We start from the raw sequence: 26,547 nt of genomic DNA, 5'->3' as shown, positions 1-26,547 counted from the left end.
TGTTAGACAACTTAGGTCTCTACATCAGCCACAAAAATGAACATTTTCCAACATAAAACCTTGGTTTGAAAATATACATTTACCACCTTGATTACTGATCCATGTATCAAAAGAAAAATTCAACAATATATCAGAAATCACAGAGGCTACATCTTCTTACCGTGGGGAATTAAATCCACTGTCTACAGTGATGCTACTACTGTCCATGCTGTCCAAACGAGCCGAATGTGTGGCTCGCTGGCTACCGCTGCTGTCAGTTTCCTTTGGATTTAGAAGTGTGAGGTTTTTCTCGAACTTCCTTTGTAAATCCCTCTCTTTCTCCCGCTGTAGCAACCACTGCATTGTCCCAACATCATCTCTGTTTTTTTCTTCCTCTGCTGTTTTTTGTGTACCTTCCTCTGACTCGTCATCTTCCGAGACGTTGTAGTAATCAAAGGAGGCTTCTTGATTTCCTGCTGGCTCCTGTGGCCTTGGTGAGACGGCAAGGTTTGGGGTAACTGAGGTGGTAATAGGTTGCTCAAAGTTCTCAATGCTTGCTGGCAGTGTTTCAGGAGAAGTCTTTTGGTGTGTTTTCAGCAAATTCACACCTGATTTGTGAAAACTGTTCACAGATAGACTATTGTGCAAAGGTTTGAATAGAGTATCTTTACTGAATATTTCTTTCCTTTTATCAAGGCTGCTCGATTCTGCATTGTGATGTGGCACCAATCGCCCATTTGCAATCACCTCTGGGGTCTGACCAGAAGCAGCAACTGATAGACCACTAACAGTACCTTTTGGTGAGTCTTCCTTGTATTCACCTTGCTCTCTGGCTATGTGTTGCTGTGGCTTCTCAGCAGGAGAAAGTCTTTTCAAGCCTTCTGTGAGACTCGATATATCAATGTCCTCTTTATTTTTACCTAATGGGGATGGAGCAGTAAGAATTGTTTCACTAGATGTGTTACACTGAAAATAGTCATCCGCTGTTTTTTTGGAACAAGAATTAAGTTCACTGTAGGAGGATAAAGTCTCTGGAAGTTTGCCTTGTTCCAACAGGCTACATGATTTAGGGGTATCTGCACCACCACTAGCAAGTTCAGGAACGCATGGGTCTTTGTAGGACAGAGTCCTTTGGTGACTCAAACTACTATGAGATGGTCTTAAAGTGCCATCATCTATAAAAGACTGGCTTGGTGTTTTATCGTCAAGACTCAGGCCTTCACCCAGGTCATCTGGCGTACCTAAAGAAGCACCACTTAAAGGTCCCTTTGAGTTGTCCATTGACCTAGACCTTTCCTTGGCTTTATTTGACCTTTCATTTCTTGACCTTCTATCCTGTGTATGGCTGTGGCTTCGATGGACCTTGGAATGGGAACTCCCCCTTGAGGGTTCAGGAAAAGGCATTTCAGTTCTCCTTTTGGCCAGTTCACCAGATACATCCCATTCTGGTGTAACAGGAAAATGAGATTCGATCATGTTTGGATTGCTGAGCACTACAAAATTTTCTCCTCCCTTACGCTCCATTATGAAACAACCTTCCCTTGGTGAACGATTCCGAGGATGATAGAACTCATACTCTCTTTCCCCAGGTAAGTCTAAGTGGGAGCCTTCAGAAGGGTCACCTTTGGAAGCCCTATTCTTGCTATGTGACCGAGATTTTCCATGAGTTTTTCTGTGAGTCCTGCTTCGCCGGCTTCTACCACTATGGTGAGCTGATGAACCAGCTTTGCTCCTCTGAGATTTTTCTTCTTCAAGTTTTTTCATTAGTGCAGTGTGCCGTACGACATTTTCCACTGTCAAATCTGGGTTAATTCGCCTAATGATCTCCATCTCTACTTCACGGGGTATGGTATTTGGGGTGTCATCATCTCGAAGGGGCCATTCCTCAGGAGGGAACTGGGCAGAAAAGTTGGCCAGCTGTTTTGCCTTGTCCTTTTTAAAACTTAGCCTAAATAATTTTAGACCAAATTTTTTAGATGGCTTATCCCCATCTTTAGGTTTTGAGAGGGTTTCAGTTTTATAGGAATAATTTATAGTACTTTTGCTTTTTTCTGTAGGGGGTATCTGGCACAATGAGGGAGGACAGTAGGAGTCTTTGCAGTCTTTTGCAGATTTCCTTTGTAAGGTAGATGCATGGATGCTATGCATATCTTCTCTGCAGCAATGACAAGAGTCGCAGTGGTTTTTGGAGAGAGTTCTGTCCCTGACGCACCCTGAAGGAGATGGCGTAATATTTCCTGGTTGTGGAGAGGTACACTGAGACCGGTCAGGTATCCTTTCATCCAAGTGGTACCATTTACTGTTAGTTCTTATAAGGGATGGGGTTATGAAATAGGTCTGTGGGGTCACTATAAAGTATCCATCTGGGGTTGGGTAGATTTTCCTCTCTCGTACAAGCATATTAAGTGTATGTCGCAGGATTTCTGGGCTTGGCGTTGGTACACCTGTAAAAAAATATAACGAAAAGAAAATTAGTAAATTAGAAAAAACAAAACAAAAAACATTAAATTTACTACACCATGCACGTCTTGTATAAAAGTGTCAATATATCGTTCCATATACCACAATCAAAAACTTCACATTCTTTCAAAAAAGCAACTCCTAGTGCTGACATCCTAATGGATACATTTAAATGTAGTATACAGTAATCTTTTACAATAGTAAAAAAATAAATAAAATTGTGTGCACTGACAAAAGTGAGCTTCACAATGCCACACTACAGACTTCTAGGTGTGCGACCACGTTGGAAAAAAGAGAAACAGCATTGCAAATAGCATGACAACATCATAACTCTGTGGCATGTAATCGCTATAACAGCAGATCATTTTGTTAAAATATAAATATATATATATATACACACACACTACCCACTAGGTGTGTAATAACCGATCTAGGTTGGATGCACAATGCCAACCAGTCCATGACCTACATTTAAGAGAATGAACATTTAAAAAAAACTGAAAAAAACACACCACAAAGCACTCCACCTTAGTTGTAAAAGTATTGGCAACAAATATTCCTGAGTTAGCATAATAATTGTAATAGTAGCTATAAACTCTGGTCCTAACAAAAAAGACAACAAGGATAAAAGTTTAGAAATATTTGACCAAATGCCCACTGTGATTATAATATAAGCCCAGCATCCTGAAAAAGAAAATGTTCATGGAAACGCCAACTATGCACAACTAATCAGAGTGAATGATATCTAGAAACTTGATACAGTAAAGAAACTACTAAAAACAAGCACATTGGTAAGTTATTTTGTAAAAGAGTTGCTTTGCTTGCAAAGGGATATGGTGGATAGCATGTAAACAATTTCATAAAAACCTTTCCAACATTTTTTTTTATGCTGCATTTTTAAGATTTCTAAATTTTAACACTGGTTGTTTGGAATCCCTAATTTTGCAGATTCCATTCTTCAGAATACTGGGATGACAGGAGCATACTGTTAGTTAAGATTATGTAGTCCTTTAATAATTCAAAAGCTGTCTGGACACTGAATCATCTGAGACATGTACGTTTCCTGCATCTCAAGAGAGTCTGTTGTGCCCTTGCACCGAGCTCATAGGCAGAAGATTAGGTTTTGTTTGTTGCTCACAAGGAATGATGACCCAAGATAATCTTGATTACCAGAAGAAGCATTTACCCCAGGAAAAACCTTAAGATATACCAATGAAAGTTTGATTAACACATGCCACACACGCCAAGGTAAATGCCAGGTTTATTATCATGCCTATATAGAAAAGCAACATGGTAAATAGGATGAAACCCACAACATCCAATGATGGAAACGCACAACTGATGGAAAGATCTTACCGCTTGATAAAGGATACACAAGTGAACAAGTAGATTCCTACCATGTCAAAAAAGCCCTTTCACTGAAGGATTACCAGATGTAAACTGCCATTGCTTTGTTGGTTTTTCATCTACTTTTATTACGTTTTAAATCAATACTAAAAAAAATAATCAACTTGAAATCAAAGTAATAACTATAACATTAAAGTCAGGGAAAGGAAATATTGACTTGAATTATCTCTATAAAGTATATATAATTAACAATATCAAGCTGAACTTTGGCAGGTTCTAGGGCCTAGGTCTGCAGACTTGACAACTATGACAATTTTTACATTGAATCAGCAGACTTGGGTAAAACAAACAATACTCGCCTGTCCTGCACGACCAAAAAACACTAAAAAAGAGATTCTAAAAGATCTTCACTTTCATTATACCTACATTTATGTCAGATAGCCGTTCCTCTGCTGTTCTTTACTTTCTTTCCTTCTGCCTATGTCACTGCTGTAACCTGGCATTCAATTAAAAGCTAGCACTTAACACTCCTATTAAACTCAAATGGAAAAAATCTTTCAGAAAGTCGCTCTTAAATTTATCGATTCATCAGCATGGACAGAGGAAAATATATGGTTTTCTAGATTGTCAGATATCCTCTCAAAAAGGGCAGGTAGGAAGACAGCTGTTATCTTACAGTGTAGGTACACACTGCACAATGAGGCATTTTAACAAGTAGGGATATCCTTGTGAGCAATTAATAGAGTTTCTAATGGTCAGAAGTGCTTTAACAGGCAGGTATAATTAGCCAGATCATTGCTCCAAAAATGTCCTTTTATAATCTATGCAAAATCCCTTAGGGCTTCAGCCTAGTGCACACACACATTTATTTTTTAACTTACAAGGAAATGTAGTTTGAACATGTACTGCTGTGCATTTTTAAATGCATGCTCATTTTTTGATGGCATGGGCATATTCCAAGATGACATGCCAGACATCATTAACTCCATGAAGAAATATTGGAATATGCTACATTTTTTTGCCATTTTCTGACTCTGCTATCATCAATAAAAGCTCCTGGCAAAAAAATAATGAAACTATAGATGGAAATAAATGTTATGACATTGCATGAGCTTATCAAACATGCCATGGCATAGGTGTGCAATATTTAAAGCTAATGGCGGTCCAACAAAATGTTAGTGAGTAACCACTCCAGCCAGTGAAATTTCTTGTGAGTTTTTTTTTTTTTAATTGTGCTCATTCTTAAATTCACCTTTGGTAAAATGATGTGAAATTAAAGTAGCTCTTTGGGCAAAAGTGGAAGACATTGGAAGGAAGATGTGTAGTGTTACACAGTTAAACAGTCAACAAATATATCTTTTTTACTAATGAACTACTATATCCATTAGATGTTAACTATTAAGTTCACACAAATCAGTTTATGCCAGCTGAGTTAGGGCAATTTCCTAATGTTAACTTTTTATGTTTTTGCCTTAATTCATATATGCTTTGTATGCAGAGGTCTGAAATTCACTTGCAACACATCAGCATCATATCATACATGCAAAATTTATATTGCAAGAAAAACTATAGATTACAAAAAACTGAAATCTGTTGAGGATTGGTATTTATCAAACACATTACCTTAAAAAAACTGCAGAAATGTACCATTATTTAATACTTTAATGTTTTTCTTGATGTTCTTTAATTTTCAGAACACAGAATGCCACATTATAACAAATATAAGGGTATGGTGGCTCCATCTTCTGGCTAATTTAAGTACTGCTTTACACCTAATCAAACTAGTTGCAATTTGCTCTCCACACACAGAATTTGGAGTTTTGAATTACCGGTAATGCATTTAAACATGATATTCTTGTTAGGATTTGCAGCCCATATAGTCTGACCCCCGTTTCAACCATACTAGTTTGATTTACAAGAGATTAGAAAGGGATCATACAATATTTATAAATAACTATTACTAAATATTAATGATTAAAAAAAGCCCAAAACAACAACTTTATTCCAGGTTGAGAATCTTTGGCTTACTTGGTTAGGGAAAAACGATGCTTGATTGTGTGCATGGTAGATCATTCATCTCATCACCCAGCAGATGCAGGTATTGCACATCAAGTTTTGATTATTGAGTATTGATATGGGTTGTTAGGAGAAAATTAGGAATACTTTTTGGAAGAAAAAAAAATTTCTCTGAGGTTCCAACTTAAGGAGAACTTTTTCATTCTCCTGTAACCCATGTTCTAGGTACTTGGTGTAAAAATCTACAGTTCTCTAATGTTTACGTATATAGCAAGTAGAAAAATTCCTGACCATACTTCTATGGTGGCGATTGCAGTGTTACTGAAGCCACATATACTTTTACCAACACAGCCCTAAAACTAGAAGATACCAGCCTGCAGTCAACCCAAATTTTTTTTAGCACTGACCTGGGTAGGGGAGGTAGAAAAATGGATTTTCTGCTTCTCTGTTGCCCCTCAAATGTCACTTCATGCAAAAGATGTACCTCCTGAGACCCAGTCTAAATGAGCTGTCTGGTTCGCTGACTTGACAAGATCAACAGGTAGTGTCAACTAGATGAGGACAATGTAGTTTATTGTAACTGAGTATTACAGAGAATGTTTTTGTTAAGGTTAAACAACAGTCTTAGATAACTCCTATATAGGGGTGTCTAAGGCTAGTCCAAAGACTCGTACATACATCAAATTTGGGTCACTGGAAGGATGAGGAAAGGATGAGATGGAGGCACCCTGCTGCATCCTCCCCAAAAAGAAATTTTAGCAGACATAATGAATTCTATTCAGTTTTGAGCATTCTACCAGGACAAATAACGTTAAGTCGAGGGACTGATGTATACATACTGGATGTTCACCCAAGATGATCACAAAATCAATTCAGCTTGAACCCTACCTACAATCTACATTGTCCCCATCAAAGGCATTGCCACACTTGTAAAACTTGCATTGTATGTCATGTTACTAACTGTCCCTCAAAGGGGCTCACAATCTAATGTCCCCACCATAGTCATATGTCAATTTTAGGGGGAAGCCAATAAACCTACCTGCATGCTTTTGGGATGTGGGAGGAAACTGGGGAACCCACAAGAAACCCATGCAAACACAGGGAGAACCTACCAACTCCATGCAGATCGTGTCCTGGCCGAGATTCGAACCTGGGACCTCTGAGCCACCGTGCTGTCCTAAACATTTTTGTGTTTTTTGGATACTGCTACACACTTAATGCACACACAAGAGCAAGAAGAAACTTGAATTTAAAAACAAAATTATTATTCTGCCTGGGTTCTAGGGGAAACACATATAGTTGTTCTTTTAGACTATTTTATAAAATAAATACAATAAGAATGCTGTACTAGCTGGCTGTACTACTTACCTTTCTTTTGTATAAAGTACATATCCTTTCCTTTGTTCTTCCCTTGTATAAAGTACATACCCTCGTACTCTTGGGTACAGGGAGCAGGTAACCATGCTGGTATTTCGCGATTAGCTGTTCACAAACCTAGCAGTGTCACGTGGTGAGAGCATCTTCAGCCCTATGTATTCACAGCCAGCAGATAAATGCAGTGGTGTGAGGAAGAAGGAGATTGTGCAGCTAGGGTGGAAGGTGGTTAGGCAAAGTATAAGTTCACTTTAAGGGGATTACAAAATGGTGGTCACTGACCAGACTTCTCTGTATGATCACTTTTTCTTTGACTGTGAACATATTCTGGCTGTAGGCTTCCTTGTCTATTGGTAGTAAAAAGCAGTCACCTGGGAGAGGAAGGAAGCTGAGAAAGGAGTAAAGGAGAGAGTTGAAAAGGTGAGCTAGCTCGTTTGAAGTAACACGCGAATAAAATAAAAGAGAATTTAAGATTAAGATGGATTCCTGAGCAAGGTTTCTTAGTTTTCGTGCCCAGCTGTTCCTGGGTCTGAATTAGGAAGGAGACTGTGATATCTCTTCAAGTACAAAATTAATATTATTCCTTGACTTTTACAAACTAAGAGTGAGTTTTTTTATGTAGCTTGCTGAAAAATTATTTCTGTGAGTGTTTCTTTCACCAGCTTAACTACCCTGCAGACTCTGTAGGAATTTAGGCTGCGATTCAATCCATGCTAATTAAATGTAATACAAGATCGCTGTACAAAGAAAAAAATAAAAAGGAATGTCACTTCTAGGGCAGCAGAGTGAATTTAGATTTTATTGCTGTGCATATTTCAGCTAGCTGCGATTGGAGGAAAATCTGGGCAGCATATTTATTGCTCCTGAATTCCTTCCTTCCTGTGGTTTACTAGCCCCTGACCATGGTTAACCAAGCTCTAAAATATCACATACCCCTTAGGGACAACTTAATGGTTAGGGCTGTAGAAACACCTGCTTCCCTGGACAACACATGAACAATGCTAAACATACCAAGTCTTCGTTGTGTAAGAAACATGACCCAACTGTTTAAAACCTTGCTGGGCTTAAACCAGAGACATACATGAACACGGCGCAGCTTATAAACGAAGAAGTGAATTCTCCTAATTATGCAATCTATTAATGATTATGCCTGCTCTTTGGTTGCAACAGCTTTTATTGTCTATGAAGGTATCTTTTTTTTCTTTTTTTACAGATAATTGTATTGTATTTGTTAATCTATATATTGCTTTCAGTTTGTAAACTATTCAATGGTATGAATGGTCTATGTTATTTAATACATACATTTTTACCCCTTGGTGAAGGCCCACTGGAAACCCTTTGAGTTTATTTGACACAGTTATTGTTTATGAATTATTTTGTTCACATTAAAAAAAAATCTATTAAAAACATCTAAATTATATTCTATTAAATTTAATGTAATTACATGTTAAATTTTCACATTGCATTTCCCTACACAAATGGTATTATGGAGCAGATATATTTAGAAATCAGAACTTTTTTGATGGTCTCAAGTTTTGTTTTTTGTTTTTTTAAACTAAGATCTGTGCCACAGCTTAATCTGCTCCCACCAGCGAAGAAGGAAGTTCACTCGTACTCAGTCAACAAAACATGATAAAAATTGGACTGTCAGATTGGCATTCTCTAAATACTAAACTGCATTACCAACACACTGTGAGAGGAATGAAGCTCAATATACCAAAACCATAACAGCATGCAAGGTCTGATAGAAATTTGCTATACAGCTATGTGTTTCAAAGCAGTGTGCTATCTGCAATGTTGTGCTCCAGCACATGTGAGTTGTGGTTTACTGGCAGTCCAGTCCGTTCAGCGTGTCTGGGCTGCCTCACACAAGCATGGAAATTTATAAAATGCCAGGGTGAGTCTTTGTGGGACCCAAAATAAAAAATGTATGTTAAAAGGAAATTGGGAAATGAAGAACATAAAATGTTTTTGGTGCAATTAAAATGTCCTGTGTATTTGAACAAAAACTGTTAGAATGCTACTGCAAAAAGATCCTTTTTTACCAGTGGACTGGGCAGAATTGGACTTAAAAATAAATATTTTAATCGCTTTTATAAACTTCATTGGAGAAATTTCCTGCAGTAACCAACATTTCCCCCTTAAATTTAGGTTCCCTAGCCAGCCAGGAAGCGTGATTAGGGATTAAGATGAAAGGAAATCAGTGCTGATGGGAATAAGAGGCTGACATTTTTGTACTTCTCTTGTAATAGTTGCCTGGTCTCAATGCTTTCCAATGAAATCAGAACTCTTAATCAGCACATTTTTAAGACAGTGTCTCCGAAAGTATTAAAGCCATCATACCAGCAAAACAGTCAGCCTGCTGACATTTTCACAAAAGAGGGGTTATCGATGGCAACCACCATATTATCTCACTACAGATTTTCTTAAAAGCTTTTCACTTATAACACAATGTGCATATTAGTAACAGAACTGTTTAGTCTGCTTAGGCAGAAAGTTTAGTGGAAGGAGAAGTGCATTAGAAAAATCTGAGTGGGTGTGGATAATGAAGGTACCACTATGAAAATATGATAATTAAATGGAAACAGACAAATAACACAGTTTAAAGTTTATCAAATGAGCATTAGATATATAGTAACTGCTGATATAAAGGGACACTTACCATAAAATGTATATTCGGTAGTACAGCATATTAACACACTGCTCACAACTGACGCTAAAAAGGGATTGAAGTTGGATCATGCATATCAAACTATGCAGCTATTAGATCCTTAAGAATACTTTCAAACAGTAACAGACCATTGGTTGAAAGAGCATGCCTAGTTTTTTAGTTGCTCAACAGTTGGCTGGGTGTTTTTTCCCCTATCTCAGAGCCTGTGTGCACTGAACACTCCATGAAGCACTAGCCCTGGTTCTCAGCACATCTGGTAAAGAGGAAAAGATATGCTGTCAGGAAAAGCTTTCTGTGCAAAACTTCAGATTTTCAAAGTAAGCAGATGTATGTTGGTGTGAACGGCGTCACTGTCAGCAGTGTATCCTAAACAAAAAGGCATTTAAGCTTCAACACTGGTTTAAAATAGATTAGTACAATTTCCCTGGGTGACCTTTACATAAAAATTTAAAGATAAAAAAAGGAAAAAAAAAAATTAACCATATACACCATATAATACACCAAATAAATACAAATTGCATACAACAAAAGTGCCAGAAAAAGATACTGCCAGGTAAAAATGATAAGTAGTGTTTGATTCATCCACCAAAGTCAAATACTGCTTGTGATGGAACAGAACTTCTGTCTCAATGTCTAAATCTATCTGTATTCTGCAGGTTTGGATTTTAATTTAGGTGAAACTTGTGTTAAAGCAATTTTCTGGTTTTGGGTAGTATGTGGAAGGATTAAGACCTCTGTGAGGTTTTTAGTGCTGTCTGAATCCTTAATGAGGAGATTTTTTCAAGGCAAAATAAAAAAAAAAGTTTACTCCAGAACAGCTGTAAAAGAGGAATCTCTTGATGAGGACACCAGTTCATGAGGGGATTTCCTCCAAAAGTCCTTTATATGGGATAAAAAATGAGCTACTTCTCCCTCCTCTTAGATTGTAAGCTCTTCTGAGCAGGGTCCTCTCCTCCTCTTGTGTCATTGTTTGTATCTGTCTGTAATTTGCAACCTCTATTTAATGTACAGGGCTCCATATTATGTTGGGGCTATATAAATACTGTCTAATAAATAATAATAATAGTAATATATCTTCACAACAGGCACAAAGCAGAAACAGCATTACAACAAAGGTTTAAAGCCTCCCTAGGTCATTCAAAACCTAAATTAAAAAAAAAAAAAAACATTTTGCTGGAGCTCCATTTTAATATTAATCTTGTTTTTGTAGTTCACAAGTTAACCTTGGTGTCACAATAAGGTGCCTAAAAGAAGGGTTTGTGTTTACCTGGAAAACAGGTTGTTAGGTGCTCCATTAGTGCTTCTTGCGTAACAGGTTTTCTTGCAGAGTTCATAGCTGAGATGGCCAAGCAAAGGATCTCCCCGAGAGGGATAAACTGTGACTGGCTGATTGGAGACATACTAATGGGGGATACATCACCTGCAAAAAAAAAAAAAAAAAGGATATTTGTCATGCTTAATTTAAATAAAATGTGTGAAGGCTAGAAAATACACATATATGGAACAAATATCTTGCATACAGTCTAACATTGCAGGCAGGTACTGCACCGACACATTCAACACTAAAAGTTGCAAAGCCAGTGCTCCCTGCTGAACATTAATTTGCTTTCCGCTGCAGTATACAGCAACAAGGCTAGACAGGGAAGTGTGTGATGTGGGCTGTTCTTGGAGGATTATAATCATTTACAGGCACTAGGGGTGGAGAATAAGGAATTCATTTAATGTGCTTTGTAATTATGATCCTAATATTCTGCTGCTTGTAAAGTATCAGTGTAGAGGGTTGGGATAATTTCAAGTTGAGATAGTAAGCACTCTAAAACCATTTCTAATACATTTGCTGATGACAAGTGCCTTTAAAAAAGGAGTTGACACCAATACACGATTTGTTATTTTTTGTGTCATTTTGTTTGGGAGGTGCAAGCCCTGGTGCAGTAATCCTTATTCTTGATAAATCACAGTCCTAGAACTTTTACACATGCATTTTAGGTATACCAAGTATATAAAATGCTTGTAAGGTCAGTAACTCAATAAACTGGTAAGGATCAGCCTGACAGCCCCAGAGCGTGCATATTCCAAAACATATTCCATATTCCAAAACATGGCAGCAATTTATTCATTTATATAGTGTTGACATGACCGTCTCTCAGAGGAGTTCCCAATCTCAAAATGCCAGACCTCACTGGAAGAAAAAGTGATAATTTGTATCAATTCTTGATCCAGACAACATTTTTGTTGAATTATCAAACTGAAAATTTTGCATAGAATATCAATTGTTTAAAGCTGATTTAGGGGGAAGCAGGTGAAGCTCAGTGTACAGAAGATTGTGAACAGGAAAAGGGTTTGTTTTATTGCAGAAAGAATATGATCTGTTCTTTTTTTCAATAAATAAACTGCTTACAATTTTTGTGTTGTGTTTTAAGTTTAGTTTTGAACTTAGGTAAGGGAGGATCATGGAATGCCCAGGTCCGTATATAAGCCGCTTTGTTTACATTCAGCCTCAGTTTGCACATCAGACACAAATACACCACAGACTACACAAAGCAGGTATCCTTTGCATATATTTAGATAAGCTTATTGCATACTCCCACCTTAAGTGATTTCGGATACCCCGAACCACAACTAGAGGAATTTCCAGTCTGGAGACATGCGCTCTATAGCCTAGTTTATGCAGGGATTACTTACTTTGTGCAGGTTTGCAATTTCTATTTATTACTCAAGTACAAAAAAGAAACAACCATTGCCACCGGGTAGTATGACTGAACTGGGTTAATTTAGGAATCCGTTGCATTTATAATTTATTTAATTAAATCTTCACATCTCTAAATGTTCAATTCACAGGAATACGTAATATATATAAAAAAATAAAGAATACCTCACTGGTATGAACTGTGATTTTTCAATATAAAAATATTGGAAGCCTCTACACAAATACAATTTTTCGGCAATGTTTATAGGAATATTCACTCTTGAATTTTTAGCATCCATTTGATTTGACACTATTGCATGTGTCAGTTTCTGCGTCTCCCCCAATGGATACTACATCCCTAAAGTGTCCAAGCAGCTCTGAAGACAGACACTGGTGATAGAATGGGAGATATGGGCACCCAACTCACACAGATGTCTTGCATGCTAAGATTTCCAGAAGCCAGTAACTTCATGAGAGTGAACTATGATTCAATGGAGGCATGATGACAAGTACAATAATTTTGTCAATTCAATGTTTTTACTGACATGACAGTGTTAATGTGGTGTAGGTGGAGCAGAATACTTTCTTGTTGTTCGAACTCCTTGTCTGCAGCTACTGTAAAAAAGAAAGTCGGACAGAATCAACTGATGGGACCATGGAGGCTACAGGTACATGCATACAGGAAAGTGAAGCCTATAGGTTGCTGTATACACCCTCCCTTTCAAACAGAACATACTGCCGTATTCTGTATACAAATCATGATTACCAGATTCATGAAGCTGCAGTCTATGATATTGCATACTTAACGTAATATACTGGGCAAACCTGAAAGCACCCATGGAGCCCAGGCTTTCTTTCTTGTCCTCCAACTTCTCACATAATAATATAATTTACTATTTACTTTTTTGTTTACCAAATATTGTAATAAATCTCTTAATGAAAGCAGGCAGTCACATCTACAAACTGTTTTTTTTTTAAATAAGAAATAAATAACCATTCCAATGTCATCAGCACCATGGACAGCTCATGCCATGGCCAGTACCCCTGCCATCCATCTGTAAGCCAAACTTTCTTTCATTTTTCAGAAATATTTTTGCATATATCAATCTCTAACATTTGCATGGGAATGATATAGCTTTCAAACAATATTACAGTTTTCATTTGAACCACCTTTCACCCTCCATATTTTCATGCTTTATACATTGAAGGCCAAAGTATGATCTATCTAAACAGGACTCATACTTCGCCCATGTTCAGTGATCTGGCAATCCCCAACTATTGATAGTGGATAGGGGGACATTATAGGAGCACACCAGAGAATTGTAATTTCACTATGTCTGTTAGATGGAGTTTTCCCAGCACAAAACTAAATAAAGTAACCGTTCTTTTTTTTTTCAATGGAGACTTAATTTGTCTCACGGCAATCCTAATGTAGACGGCAGTTTTTCATGTAGAGAGTGTATTATAGCTCCTGTGCAAAAATTACATTTGAAATGTTTACCAGCAGCACATTGCCAGTGGCATGTGATGCATCTCCTAATGTATTTCAGGACAGAATGTACTAAGAATGGTTCTCTCCAAGCCAGAAAAGACAGTAAAAATCTTGCGTCGTTCCCATCTTATATAAAGTCCATTAACTTTTGTTGTGGTTTATGGAGGGTTCACATTTTTCTGTTCACAGCCAGAGGGAGAGGAGAGAGCGCAGTAATCCAGCGCTTTTTTGGGGGTCCTGCGGTGTGTGTGAATGAAGCACGTCATATACAGATGAAAATTTCCAGTTCTAATGAACAGCCTAAGTAATGAAGGTTCAAGGCATCTCAAAGGCTAGTACTGTAATACACTGATGTCTGCAGGCTGTCAGTAATAACTACTACATGATATGACATAAAATAGACATGTAAAAAGGAAAGATTTTGTAGCAAAGGAACAGCAAACTGATGTTAGTGGCAGGCCAACAGTCTGTAGAGATGTCAATAGACATAAATACTACCAAACATAATGCCAGCTGCTTACAATGTCCCTGTGTATAAGTGTTCTCTGCTAGGAAACCTGAAATCACACTCTGCTGACAATTTGTGTCTACACATCATTTCCAGTGCAAGGTATAATAATCCTGTGTTTTTAAATTTCCTATCGCATACCTAACCCTATGTATGTCACACAGATTATAGATACAGCTATCCAATTATCAGTGTATATTTCATGTATCCTTATATATTTGTAGCTATAACAAAGCATGTGTAAATCTACACCAATAGCACAAAGATACTCATCACATTATGATACTAGTGACAATGCAGGAAAATCATATGCCTATGTGCTGCTAAAAATCACCCAACACCTATTTAAATCTAATTGTTTTTTAGTTTTGTATAGTAAAAACAGGTCATCTTATCTGGCAGCATTTTTATTTTGGTGACCACCAGAACAGGAACAGAGATGAAATATTTCCATGAAGACATGTCTTATAGACAAGTGCATGCACTTTTCTGAATCTGTGCTAGGTAGAGAAAGCCTCACCCTAAAGGTACTGATAGAAAACAGTTACAATTGGACCAGTCAACAAGCAAGAAGTCGATTAGGGCCAGTTTTGCACAAAATGCAATTACATAGTAAGTCAGGTTGAAAAAAAAGACATCAAGTTTAACCATTGGGAAAATAAACATATCCCAGATATGAAATCCTTTGGACATGGTCCAGAGGAAGGCAAAAACCCCGGTACATTTTGCTTCAACAGGGGGAAAAAAATCCTTCTTCATTACATGAGGCAATTGGATGTTTCCCTGGATCAACAGTCTCACCTATCTTTACTTTAAATGTTTATTACTCAATTATAGTCTGTGCATCTAGAAAATCATCCAGCTTTTTCCTAAAGCAATCTATCCCTTCCTTATCCGGAGCTTAAACATCTTTTCCTTCAGACACAAAGTGTGCCCTCTTGTTCTTTGTAATGACCTCAAAGTGAATAGTAGGGAAGAGAGTTCTCTGTATAGACCGTTTATATATTTATACAGGGTGATCATATTCCCCCTTAAACCTCTCTTCTAAAGGGAGAATAGATTTTGTACTGTAAAATGGATGCGTTCAAAAAAACTGTATAATTCTTAAAAGTGGGATATAACAGGAACATGATCATTTGCAAGAAGGAAAATGGTGGTGTGTTTTTATAGAGGTGAATATTAGTGATAACCCTTTTAGCGTCTATATGAAGTGAACAGAAAACACTAGTATCTGCAGCATAACAAAGATACATCAACCAGAGACATCAGTATATTGTATGAAAATGGGGTTGACAAATGTCAGCAGCTTATGTCCACCATCTTTGGTAGAATGACACCTAAACAAGCAATATTACTCAGTGTAGCAGATGGCTGGAACCCAAAAGCCAAGGGTGAAAGAAAGACATACAATATAGCAGCCTTAAAAGACATACATGGGCACGGAATAGACAAGAGAAGCGTTGTGGCAAAACCTACATTTACCAATGCTATATTGAATGATGTCTGTGTAATAATGGGGTTTGGATATAGTTTGAGCCTACCTATTGTATATTATACGTCAAATCCAAAGTCCTTTTACCTACAAAGAAAATCTTTAATTACTGGGTCACAAATGAGAATGCTAGAAACCTCAAGATTGACTAAACTCTCCCACAAATTTCTGAGCCAACACTTTGTCCAAACCTACCCTAAAAAAGAACTTGATTAAGGCAGTGAGGGACTATTTACTGCCAACATACGTGGAGTATACAACATCGTTCACGTAGTTCAGTATTCAGGAGCATGTAGCATTTGGTATAGTCTACAGAATCATGGGTCAGAAAATGTACAACATAGCACATTAAGCAGTAACTAGGTTGGTTGAAGGAAAACATTTTGCTGCACTAGTTGTCATTAGAAGAAAAACTGTCCAATGTCAATGATAGAACCACTACCCTATAGTTCAGCAGTCCTCAACTGGTGGTGGTCCGCAGCTCTGACCAGTGCGCCCCCCAGTGGGGCCAGGAGAAGGACCCTGCTGGGGGGGAGGGCGAACTGGTCAGAGCCGCGGACCATGTCCCTGTTAGGGATGGCAGGCTCAGATGGGTGGACGGGTTGTGTCCCTGGACAGGCTCAGACCTGCGATGGGGGAGTGGGCGGGTTCTGGCATCATGACGGCACTCCGGGGGAGGTTTCTTCCCCTTTGAGTGATACACGGCTCCCCGCACATGTGCGGTCCGGGGTCTGTAAGTCCGAAAAGGTTGTCGGTCGCTGCTATAGTTGGTGTCAATGAGAGGATTACCAAGTCCCATCATTGGTGTTGGTGGGTGGAAGAAAGTGCCCTACCCCTGGTGAAAGTAGGGGAATGACTATTAGACACCAATAGATATAATCTTCAAGAGAGGAAGCCACTTCATGCTTTGCTGCTCTTCCAGGCAAACATAATAAAATACAGGCACTTCTGGGTGAAGAACAGTGCTGGAACACAGAACTCCTCCTTCCTGATGTCAAGGCTAGATTGGGCCCTAGAAAGGGTGGTGGCCTTGTCCAGTTTCCCATTTGGCCCTTCTTGCCCAGCACAGGGCCTGCTAACAAATACATGCTCACAATTTTTGTTTTAGTAATGATTAGAAATGATTACATAGTAATAGCATGTAAAATATTTAGTTTTATCTTTTTAATTTTTTGAAAGGAAATGTAAAAATACAACAACTAAACAAAAAGGAAGTGAAAAAAAAACAAATGCACAATTTGGAGGGCAGATCGGGTGGTTCCCCTGGGTGAAGTTGATCCAGGCAGACCAAGCTATACTAGAGTAAAAATGAATTAGGAAAGCTAATTATGTATGGACAATCCAGCTATCCTCATCTGAAATCAAGTAAATGAACCTCCCTACTACGACTACTGTCCCTCGCTCTTGTGATTTTAATATACAGCTCATCCCACGAAAAAAAAAAAATAGCTCATAGATAGAGTCGGATTTATATTAAACTAACTGTCCTGCTGCACCAGTCAGCTGCTACTGCTTAACATTGACATCCTAAGCCGTAGTCATCCACATGGACAACAATTCCTTGGGGTCACCACCCTATATTTATGATATTGTTACATCTTCTGCATGTGACAAGTATAAAATTATCTAAAAATCCTCATCTTCCCAACATGACACACATCTGTATGAAAAGTATAGGTGTCAACCATTGGAAATAGATGTATTTTATTTTTTATTTTTTCCACTATAATACACAAATTCTAGCACTGTGTACTGTAACTCATAGGCATAGACAGTCCCAAATATAGCTTTCTATATACTTCTATATACAGGCTGATAAAACAGCAAGGAAGCTCAAATGAGGCCAGCATGATCAATGACAGAATTTCTGTAGGTGTGGTGCAGAGCTGTCCAAATTCTAATCACTATTGGAGGGGAATGATTATTCACATGGCTGCAGTGGTTTTTTTTAACCCACTATATGCCTCAGCATGTTTCTTTGGAAGACAGCCCAGCTACCCTGCAGTGAACAACAACATCATCTCATCGAGTATACAGGCAAAACTAACAAGACACAACCATTAGAAATAAATCATAAAAATACAGTTCTAATGAACACCCAGAACATATACAAAGGGACATTTTACTGCAAAGGGACCCATGCAAAGGGACATTTTACTATTATTGCATGCAACAGATTTGCTTACTAATAATTATTATGGAGTGGTTATTCTCCAGTGTATAAACAGACAGGATATCATTTAGAATTATTCTTTAGCCTTTTATACGCTTACTAAAATGAAATGATCTGATAAAATAGCTTTTGCTTTTATTCTTGCTAACCATATTTTGGGGACATACATTTTGGTTCTTTAAGAATCTAACTGATATGAGCCCAAATTTGGTGTGTATGTATGTGTGTATCAGGCAATTACAATAATAAACAGACATACTTACATTTCAGGCTGTAGTATCATGTGAATGCTTATTTTATGAATAAGGCCTCCAACTTGCAAGAGATCACTATCTCATTGTTCTCATAGTATTCTCATGATTAGGAACCACTCATCCTTCCTGATCTTTAGCACGGCTAACCTGTGCTGTCCAAGACTGACAACTAGCAGCTGCACACAGTACTGACAGCACACTTTAAAAGGAGGACATAGAATAATGTAACCTTGTTAAATAATGTAACCAAATTATTATGCTATCAGACTTTCTGTAAACCACAGTGGTACCTTAAACTTGTTACAGTTATTTTTAAAACTTTAATTCTTCTTTCCACTTACACAGTATGCACAATGCTTAAAGCCCAACTGCAGTAAAAAACACAGCAACCTTTGCAGAATCGGCTGTATGAAAACATAACTGAAAAAGCATAACAACAACAGAACAAAACCCAAGGTCACATTTATTTTAGCTGGGCCAAAAGTTCCCAAGTTTTAACCTATCTGAAAGTTTATGGTAGGAACTTTCAAGTAATACACAGTACACCAGTGCCGATTTAACATCAATACTTTTTTCTGATTTTGTAACCCCGTAATTACCAACTTGCAGCCTTTGATGTAAACTATTTGGTCACATTTTGTCACTTTACAGAGGCTACATGCACACCTTAGAACAGTTCAGGAGCGAGAATGGCAATGCCTATATCTGCTCACAAGAAAAGGGCAATTCCCAATGAAGAAATGTCCGCATCTCCCTTCTGGAGAACCAAAAAGGTAAAATCTTTAGAAGAAGCCAGCAAGGTAAGATTATACTACAGCTAGGATCAGTACATCAATTTTACTCAAAGTTACCCATAGGAAACTATTATGGTGATCCCCCACGTTCACGAGAGAGTTAATCCAGATCGCCTTTTGTACATTTCTTTTCACCAAAGCAAAACAAGGCTACAAATCACTAGAAAGAAAAGGAGTGAATCGGCTAGGAACCCTAAACGCCTAAACGCGTTCGCCTTTACCATTTCACACTGGTGCAGGTCCTTTTAGAAAATTTAAGTAATGGAAGCTTCACGGGACCAAGCGGCTACATGCTCAAGCTGATTTACAACACAACACAATGCAGTCTGCCGCCATTTCTAGACAACTGAAGGAGAAACCCCGAACTTGCTGTGTCTAGTAGAAATAGACATTCGGTTTTAACACAATATTACCTATTGCCTATGCAAAGATGATATCAATCATGTGCAACTGTAATTCGTAATGCATACAAGAAAAAAAGCATTTTCAGAGACATCTGTAACAAAGACACAACCCATCAATCTTGGGTGTATTCAATTAACGAGTTACGCTTTTGGTATATGGACAAGGCTGCACCAATGTCACCGTACATCTCTGAAGAAGGATGAGCTCACTTCTCAATAATTACAGTATGATGCAGGCATGCATTCTAAGGAGAAGGGGCTGAAAAAAAAGCACATGGCGTTAATCACGATCCAGCTGTTTTCACCTCACACGTTCTACAATACAAATAAAAAACAAGGAAGGAGTCCATTCCTATGTATTGTCAGCATGTGGCTGCAAATAACAAAGCTGGCTGACTGGACATCCATTGGTTAATATGATTTAGAGGGACATGTATAGGAAAACATGGAAACATGCTAAATTAAGGATGCGACTCCACATGTCACCTACAAATGTGCTCACCTCCTTCTGCCCTGCCTTCTAACATCTCAATGCCTGCCTGGCTTATCAAACTACTAGAAATGTGCTTGCTTAGGAAACTCAGAAATGTGAACAAAATATGCTACACACTGCAGTCTTTTTTTTTTTTTTTAAAGAGGTTCAAGCTCGTAATCCCAAAAGATTCAAAAGCATTACCTCACTGCAGCCTTGAGACAAACTGAGCATTCACTCTGGGTCTTACCCAGCATGCTTTGCTCTACACAAAGACAACAGAGGTGTGACCAATCACATTGCAGCTTGGAGGCTGCATTTGGACGCTCCCTCTTAGTATTGCCCATTGACAAGCTGGCTGGCAGGCTCCTGAACCTGTTGGCATGGCAACATGTCCCAGTGGCTCCCTATAGGGCTTCTCACAGTACTATGGTGTTGGTTTTTTTTAGGCTTTTTTTTTCCATTATTCACTCTCCACTCATGTAATAAAAAAAAACAAGCTCTGTTATTTGTTTATGTAAGATGCAAATAAAAATGTGCACTTTGAGCTTGACTAGGGGCCTTTCCATGTTTAATGCCAAACTATTTTAACCCTTTATAGTTGCCCAACCATTGTTTTGGAACCAGCACATGCCATTTAAAATGTATTAGGCAGAAGCTGAAACATCTTCTAGGGTGACTTATGGAACTCAACTTGCACACAAAGCTTTTTATAAATAACCCTCCTCCTATTCACAGTAACTTTTATCAACCAATTACCATTCAACTCTCACTCAGAAGGGTGAATCCTAATGAATTGGTATGGGTTACTGCAAAAAGAAATGCTTGGATCAGTTTGCTAGAGCAATCCATACTAACCTCACGTACATTACTAATTTATATGGTGACAACATCCTCTGCTGTACAAAGTACACACTGGGCTTGTAACAACATGACAACAAGCAAAAACACATGAAACAACATCCACAAAAACCCTGTATTTTAGGCGCTTACAAACTTCAAAAAATGAGAAAGGAAAAAAGCTAGGAGCTATGGTAGGAGCTGGGAAAATGTGAATAAACAATGATGCCCGTAGGATGCAAAGTAATGAAAGCTAACCTCTTATAGGTGCTCTTGTCTCATTGTTTATATTGTGTTATATTGTATCTTTGTACACAACACATAGCCTATGGCTACGTACACATGTGCAGTAATTGTCGTTCGAAAATGAACGATTAACGACCGATCAACGATTATTCACGTTTATTTTGAACGATCGTATTGTGCACAATTCTTTACATGCTGTAACAATACAATTGTTCAAATATAACCCACCAATAGTGTACACGCGCTAGATATGATCGTTTGAACCATGCAGGAAGTGACATGTAAAGGAGAAAGTGTACCGCAGAACAATCTACGATCACCGAACAACCGTACACACAATAGATAGTGAACGATCGTCGCCCAATCAGATCCATTGGGGCAGTCGTTAGTTTGCAGCGACATTCCTCGTTCATCAGCATCGTTGTGCACTTTTTTGGTTAATGATTATCGGACGTTTGGTCGTTTACAACAATAATTATTGTACGTGTGTACATAGCCTAAGTAACTGATTGGGACATGATTAGTAGCAATAAGAATTAACCATTCAATGGATTACATAGCAGTCACTGGAATGCTTTTGGGTATAATATTTGGAAGCTCTCATAATGACTCCCCACCCCCACCGCCTAGATTGTAAGCTCTTTGGGGCAAGGTCCTCTCCTCCTCCTGTGTCATTTGCATTCTGTATTTAATGTACAGCGCTGCGTAATATGTTGGTGCTATATAAATACTGTATAATATTAATAATGACATCTGATGATAGAATTTACACACCATTTTGCAGTAAGGTTATTGTACAGCACTATATTGTAATAAGTCTGTAGGGGTGACCATCCTGTGATAATAGACATGGGCTGCTCAGATCTGCAGTGTGCTGTGTCCTGGAACATTCCGAAAACACTTTCCAAGTGACTTCTGATGTCACAGCAGATAGGGAAGGGTGCCAGCCACTGCAGTACAAATACAGCATGTACAGACAAAAATGCAACCTATTGACTTGCTTAGAAATGGTTACCTTTTTCGTCACATGCATCCAATGGGAAGGAGGCAGAAAGCTCAGGTTGCTGGGATGATTAAGTTCAGCTAACACAAAGCAAACCCATGTCTCTGCCACAAACACAGGGAACAGGAAGAGGGATATTGTGCAGCAACCAATCAGTGACCAGACAGACATGTCCATGGATCTTGTCACATGGTATCTAAAGCTCACAGACCCTCCTCTGCACAACAACAAAAGCAGCAAAGAACCCCCTCCCTCCTTTCCCTGGCTGTGCCCTCATGCTGGATTAATAATCTTTCACCCATCTACCATTATAATGCCAGGAATGTTGTATGTTCTGTCTTACCCATGATCCCTGCACATAAACAGAGCAGGCAGAGCACTCAGAGGTGTGTAAAGGGCTCATGCTGATGAGGACTCCAGTGCAGGCAGCAGGAGGTGGGTTGGGGGCGGGATGGGAACACAAGTGAGAATTGCCTGACTGGTGCTGTCATTGGTTGTCTAATTACACACAGGCCCTCTCTTTTATGTGCTCAAACACATGGTCAAGTGACACTTAGAAGGGAACGGAGGGGGGAGGAAGGGTAAATGCACATATGACTGACAAAAACATTACCAAAAATATTCCTGGCTGCAGCTTGGTTTTAATTATTATTATTAAACAGGACTTATAAAGCGCCAACATATTACGAAGCGCTGTACATTACATAGGGGTTGCAAATGACAGACAAATGGACAGTGCCACAGGAGGAGAGGACCCTGTCCCGAAGAGCTTGCAATCTAGGCCTGGTTTTATTATCCTTACAAGTGATGATTTACCAGGACTGTGCAAGGTAAAGGTTTTTAAATGAAAAGATTTTAAGTTAACAATGCATCTGAACCTCTAAAAAATCGTCAGAATCTTCAAAACACAAAAAATGTATATTGTGCATAAAAACATTTTATTTTAAATTTACAGCATCTGATTATTGGCTAAAAGAGAAGCCTCTTGTTTAAATGGACACTAAACAGTGTTTCTTGACCTTTCTGACATTGGGGAACCTATTTATGTCTTCAGGGAACCCCTCCTGTATTTACTATATCCACAGCACACATATATTACATTGGCAATCAGTGTGAAGAAGAAGAATGCCACCTTTAGAGATAGTCAAAAAGATTATTATTGGTGTCACTTAAACCAGCGGTCGCTAACCGGTGGTCCGCTGAACAATTACCTGGCTGGTGCACCCTCCAGCAGGGTCCTTTTCCTAACCCCGCTGATCATGTCCCCCATAGTCACAGCCCTGTGCTACTGTCCCCCCAGAATGTTTAGCAAGCAGGTCTGCGCCTGCGATGGGGGAGTGGGTGGGTTCTGGAATCATCATGTCACTCTGGGGGAAGTATTTTCCCCTTTTTGTGACACACAGCTCTCCGCACATGTGCAGGATTTAAAAATTATGACTGTAGTGGTATGTGAGGTCCGAAAGGTTGGCGACCACTGACCTAAGCTGACCTGGAAGGCACACATTGCGCATTGCTCAAGAGACCCCTGGCAGTCTGGAGGCACCCTGGCAGAAAAACACCGGGTTAGGGTAACACCTAGGTACTGGCCCAGCCCAAACAGAATTTCCTTTAGGGTTACATTAGTGTTAGGCTCACTATAGGGGCTAGATTTAGGTGTATGTCAGGGTACAATGCAATACATACCTAAGAGTTGCTGGGGGCTGACAACAAAACGTGAATTAAGTGTTGTCGACCCTCATTCTCTTGCCAAACTAGTCAAACAACCTTCTGCAGAACATAAAAGCTAATTGTTCTATTATCTCAATATAGGACTGAAATGTTATACCTTAAGACAATGCAAGAAGTTAGCACTAGACACAGGATGTTCCAGACATGACATAACACTATCAATGCTAGATTAAGCAAATCAAACGAGAGCAAATTAGAGTTAAATATTAGGGTAACTATCAAAGTGCTAGTTTGTGGAAGTATTACAGCACATGTAAATCCAAACTGGGTGACATTTACTTTGCTAAGTCACTTTGTAACATAATCTTCTGCCTTTCATTTTAAACAAAATACTGTTTTACATTTTTAAGCTTTTCTTGTATCTAAGTCCTGCTGATTTTCTGCACTATGTTTGCAGCGATTACATTTTTAGGGTGGTATTCTGACAGTGACAACCATAAAACGTTCCTTCATAATTGCCATGGCCACTTGTGGTTGGGAGAAACTGTGACAGGGTAAAGATGGGAAACAGGGACACTTCGATCATCCTGTGCAGTTAATTTTTTGCCATTTAATATTAGAGATTAGAAATATTTACTGCTTTTCTTTAGTAATTGACTTTATAGTGTTTGATGGTCTTTGTAGACAGTTTTCTAAATTGGTTTATAGCTGTTATTGAAAAGTATAGGAGCATTTCTCTAGCATTTTGGTTGTCTTGCATTGGAAATGAAGAGGTTTAGGAAGTGGAATGCATCATTTATTTCCTTTAGTTCTTCCTTAAAACACTTCCAAAATGCCTTTTAGCGTAGGCATTTGAAATGCATAGCTATTCAAGTCTCTATGAAAGTGGTTGATCAAGTTGGTGGTTCAGCATTGTTTCCCAACATTCCCTTTACACCTTCAGTTAGGAGGGAGGGTCAGGTCCATTGTGTGGGTAGAGATAGGCAGATACAGTGCAGTCAAATTCGGCTGATAAGAGGTGCAGCCTAAAGGTGCGTACACACTTCCAATTTTTATCGTTCCAATCGAACGACGAACGATCGATTGGGCAAAAAATCGTTCGTAAAAAAGTAACCAACGACGCCGACGAACGAGGAAAGTCGCTGGAAACGAACGACCGGACCGACGGATCGGATTGGACGACGATCGTTGAGCATCGTTCGTGTGTACGGTCGTTCGTTGATCGTCCATGTTCAGAGCATGCGTGATGAACGAACGTCCGTTCACTTTCCTGTCGTGCACATAGTTCCTCTATCGTTCTAACGATCGTATCTATTGTGTGTACAATATCTACGAACGATCGTGTCGTTAACTCTATGTGCAGGATCGGTGCTATACGATCGTTCATATATATCGTGCATGAACGTTCGTCGTTCGTTTTCCAACGATAATAATTGGAAGTGTGTATGTAGCTTAACATGAATGGTTACAAGGACATGTTTACAAAAACACTTTGCAAACTTGTTAACATCTTTACGGCCAAAGGCATCTATGCAAGCTGCAAATCTGACTCTGAACAACAGTTTTGTAGCAACGTGTCCATTCTGAAATTACAAAATGCCCAAACAGTAAAAATGCCCTATAATAACTACTAGGTGGTAAAAACATTCCTACTCCTTACATGATCACATACTTACACCATTTTAGTGATGTATTGGTAGCAGTTCTACTTTCACAACAGGAAATTAGGGCCATAAAATGGGGTTTCTGAAAGAAACAATGTAGCCTAAGATTGGCCCCAGACATGTTCCACATACAGTATTCATTGCATACGAATGCTAACAACTCACATTAAACTGGGAACATGAACAACTATGCATACTTCCTCCTCATTTTAAACCACTGTACTGAATAATCTATAGATGCATTAGACAGAAGCAGTTTAAATGTCCCTATGGGTGGTATAAATGTTCATAGTATTTGTAAACATGGCTGCTGAATGTTTAACACACAACTGATACAGTTGTCAAGTTGTTTTAGGTATCTCTTAAAGAAAATGAAGGTCATCATCCAAACATTGAAAGTGTGACCACCAACACAAGATCAGCATGATCATGCAAGGTGTTAGTATAACTTACTCCTTATCAAATGTGTAACAGTGTGATTTATTTGTATAAACAGATTCACAAGACATGCTGGCTCAATATCAAGGAATCATTTTTCTGGTCCACCTGAAGGCAAGTCAAAAATGTAAATCTCTAGTCTTTATTTAAGATTAACTGTCCTTTAGGATGCTTGTAGGCAGCATGTGACCACCAAATGGTTAAAGATATGTAAGAACAGACATTTTGGAATTCTTGTGAATATTTTCAGTCCGTTAAGTGAGAGTTGTGCTTTAAATGGAGACCTTGGTTGTGATAACCTTTGCAAAAATTGTCATGCATTATTTAACTTGCTTGTCATAAAATGTGTTCTGCAAGCAAGGAGATAGGAGGACAGATCACAAAGTATTGTGCTAAGCCTGGAGACACCAGGGAGAACCCTGCCACTATTGTAATGTGCTGAGGAAGGCGAGACAGTATGGTGTGGGGAAGGAAAGCCCCTAGCTTCTGGGGATAGGCCAAAAGCAACAAAAAAATCTGGTACACTAACTGATCGACTGTGACAGGCAGCGAACAGGGATCTCATT

General features: G+C 38.7%; 1 protein-coding gene across 2 annotated transcripts in view; it reads right to left on the bottom strand.

Moving 5' to 3' along the window:
• STOX2 (storkhead box 2) overlaps positions 1 to 26,547 on the bottom strand; it is a 62,422-nt gene that overhangs the window by 14,157 nt on the left and 21,718 nt on the right. The window contains exons 1-3 of one of the 2 annotated variants that reach the window (XM_072406121.1): positions 22,224 to 22,330; positions 11,115 to 11,267; positions 161 to 2,423 (exon numbers count right to left, since the gene is read on the bottom strand). In XM_072406121.1, coding sequence (XP_072262222.1) covers positions 161 to 2,423; positions 11,115 to 11,247 — 2,396 coding nt within the window. In that variant the 5' untranslated portion in view covers positions 11,248 to 11,267; positions 22,224 to 22,330. Of the gene's footprint in view, positions 1 to 160; positions 2,424 to 11,114; positions 11,268 to 22,223; positions 22,331 to 26,547 lie in introns of those variants that run through there. The other variant, XM_072406120.1, reaches the window with a different exon arrangement.

This window comes from Pyxicephalus adspersus, chromosome 3 (assembly GCF_032062135.1).
Source record: "Pyxicephalus adspersus chromosome 3, UCB_Pads_2.0, whole genome shotgun sequence".
Lineage (NCBI taxonomy): Eukaryota > Metazoa > Chordata > Amphibia > Anura > Pyxicephalidae > Pyxicephalus > Pyxicephalus adspersus.
The sequence above is the reverse complement of the archived record's forward strand: the minus strand, read 5'-3'. Positions and strand labels throughout refer to the sequence as shown.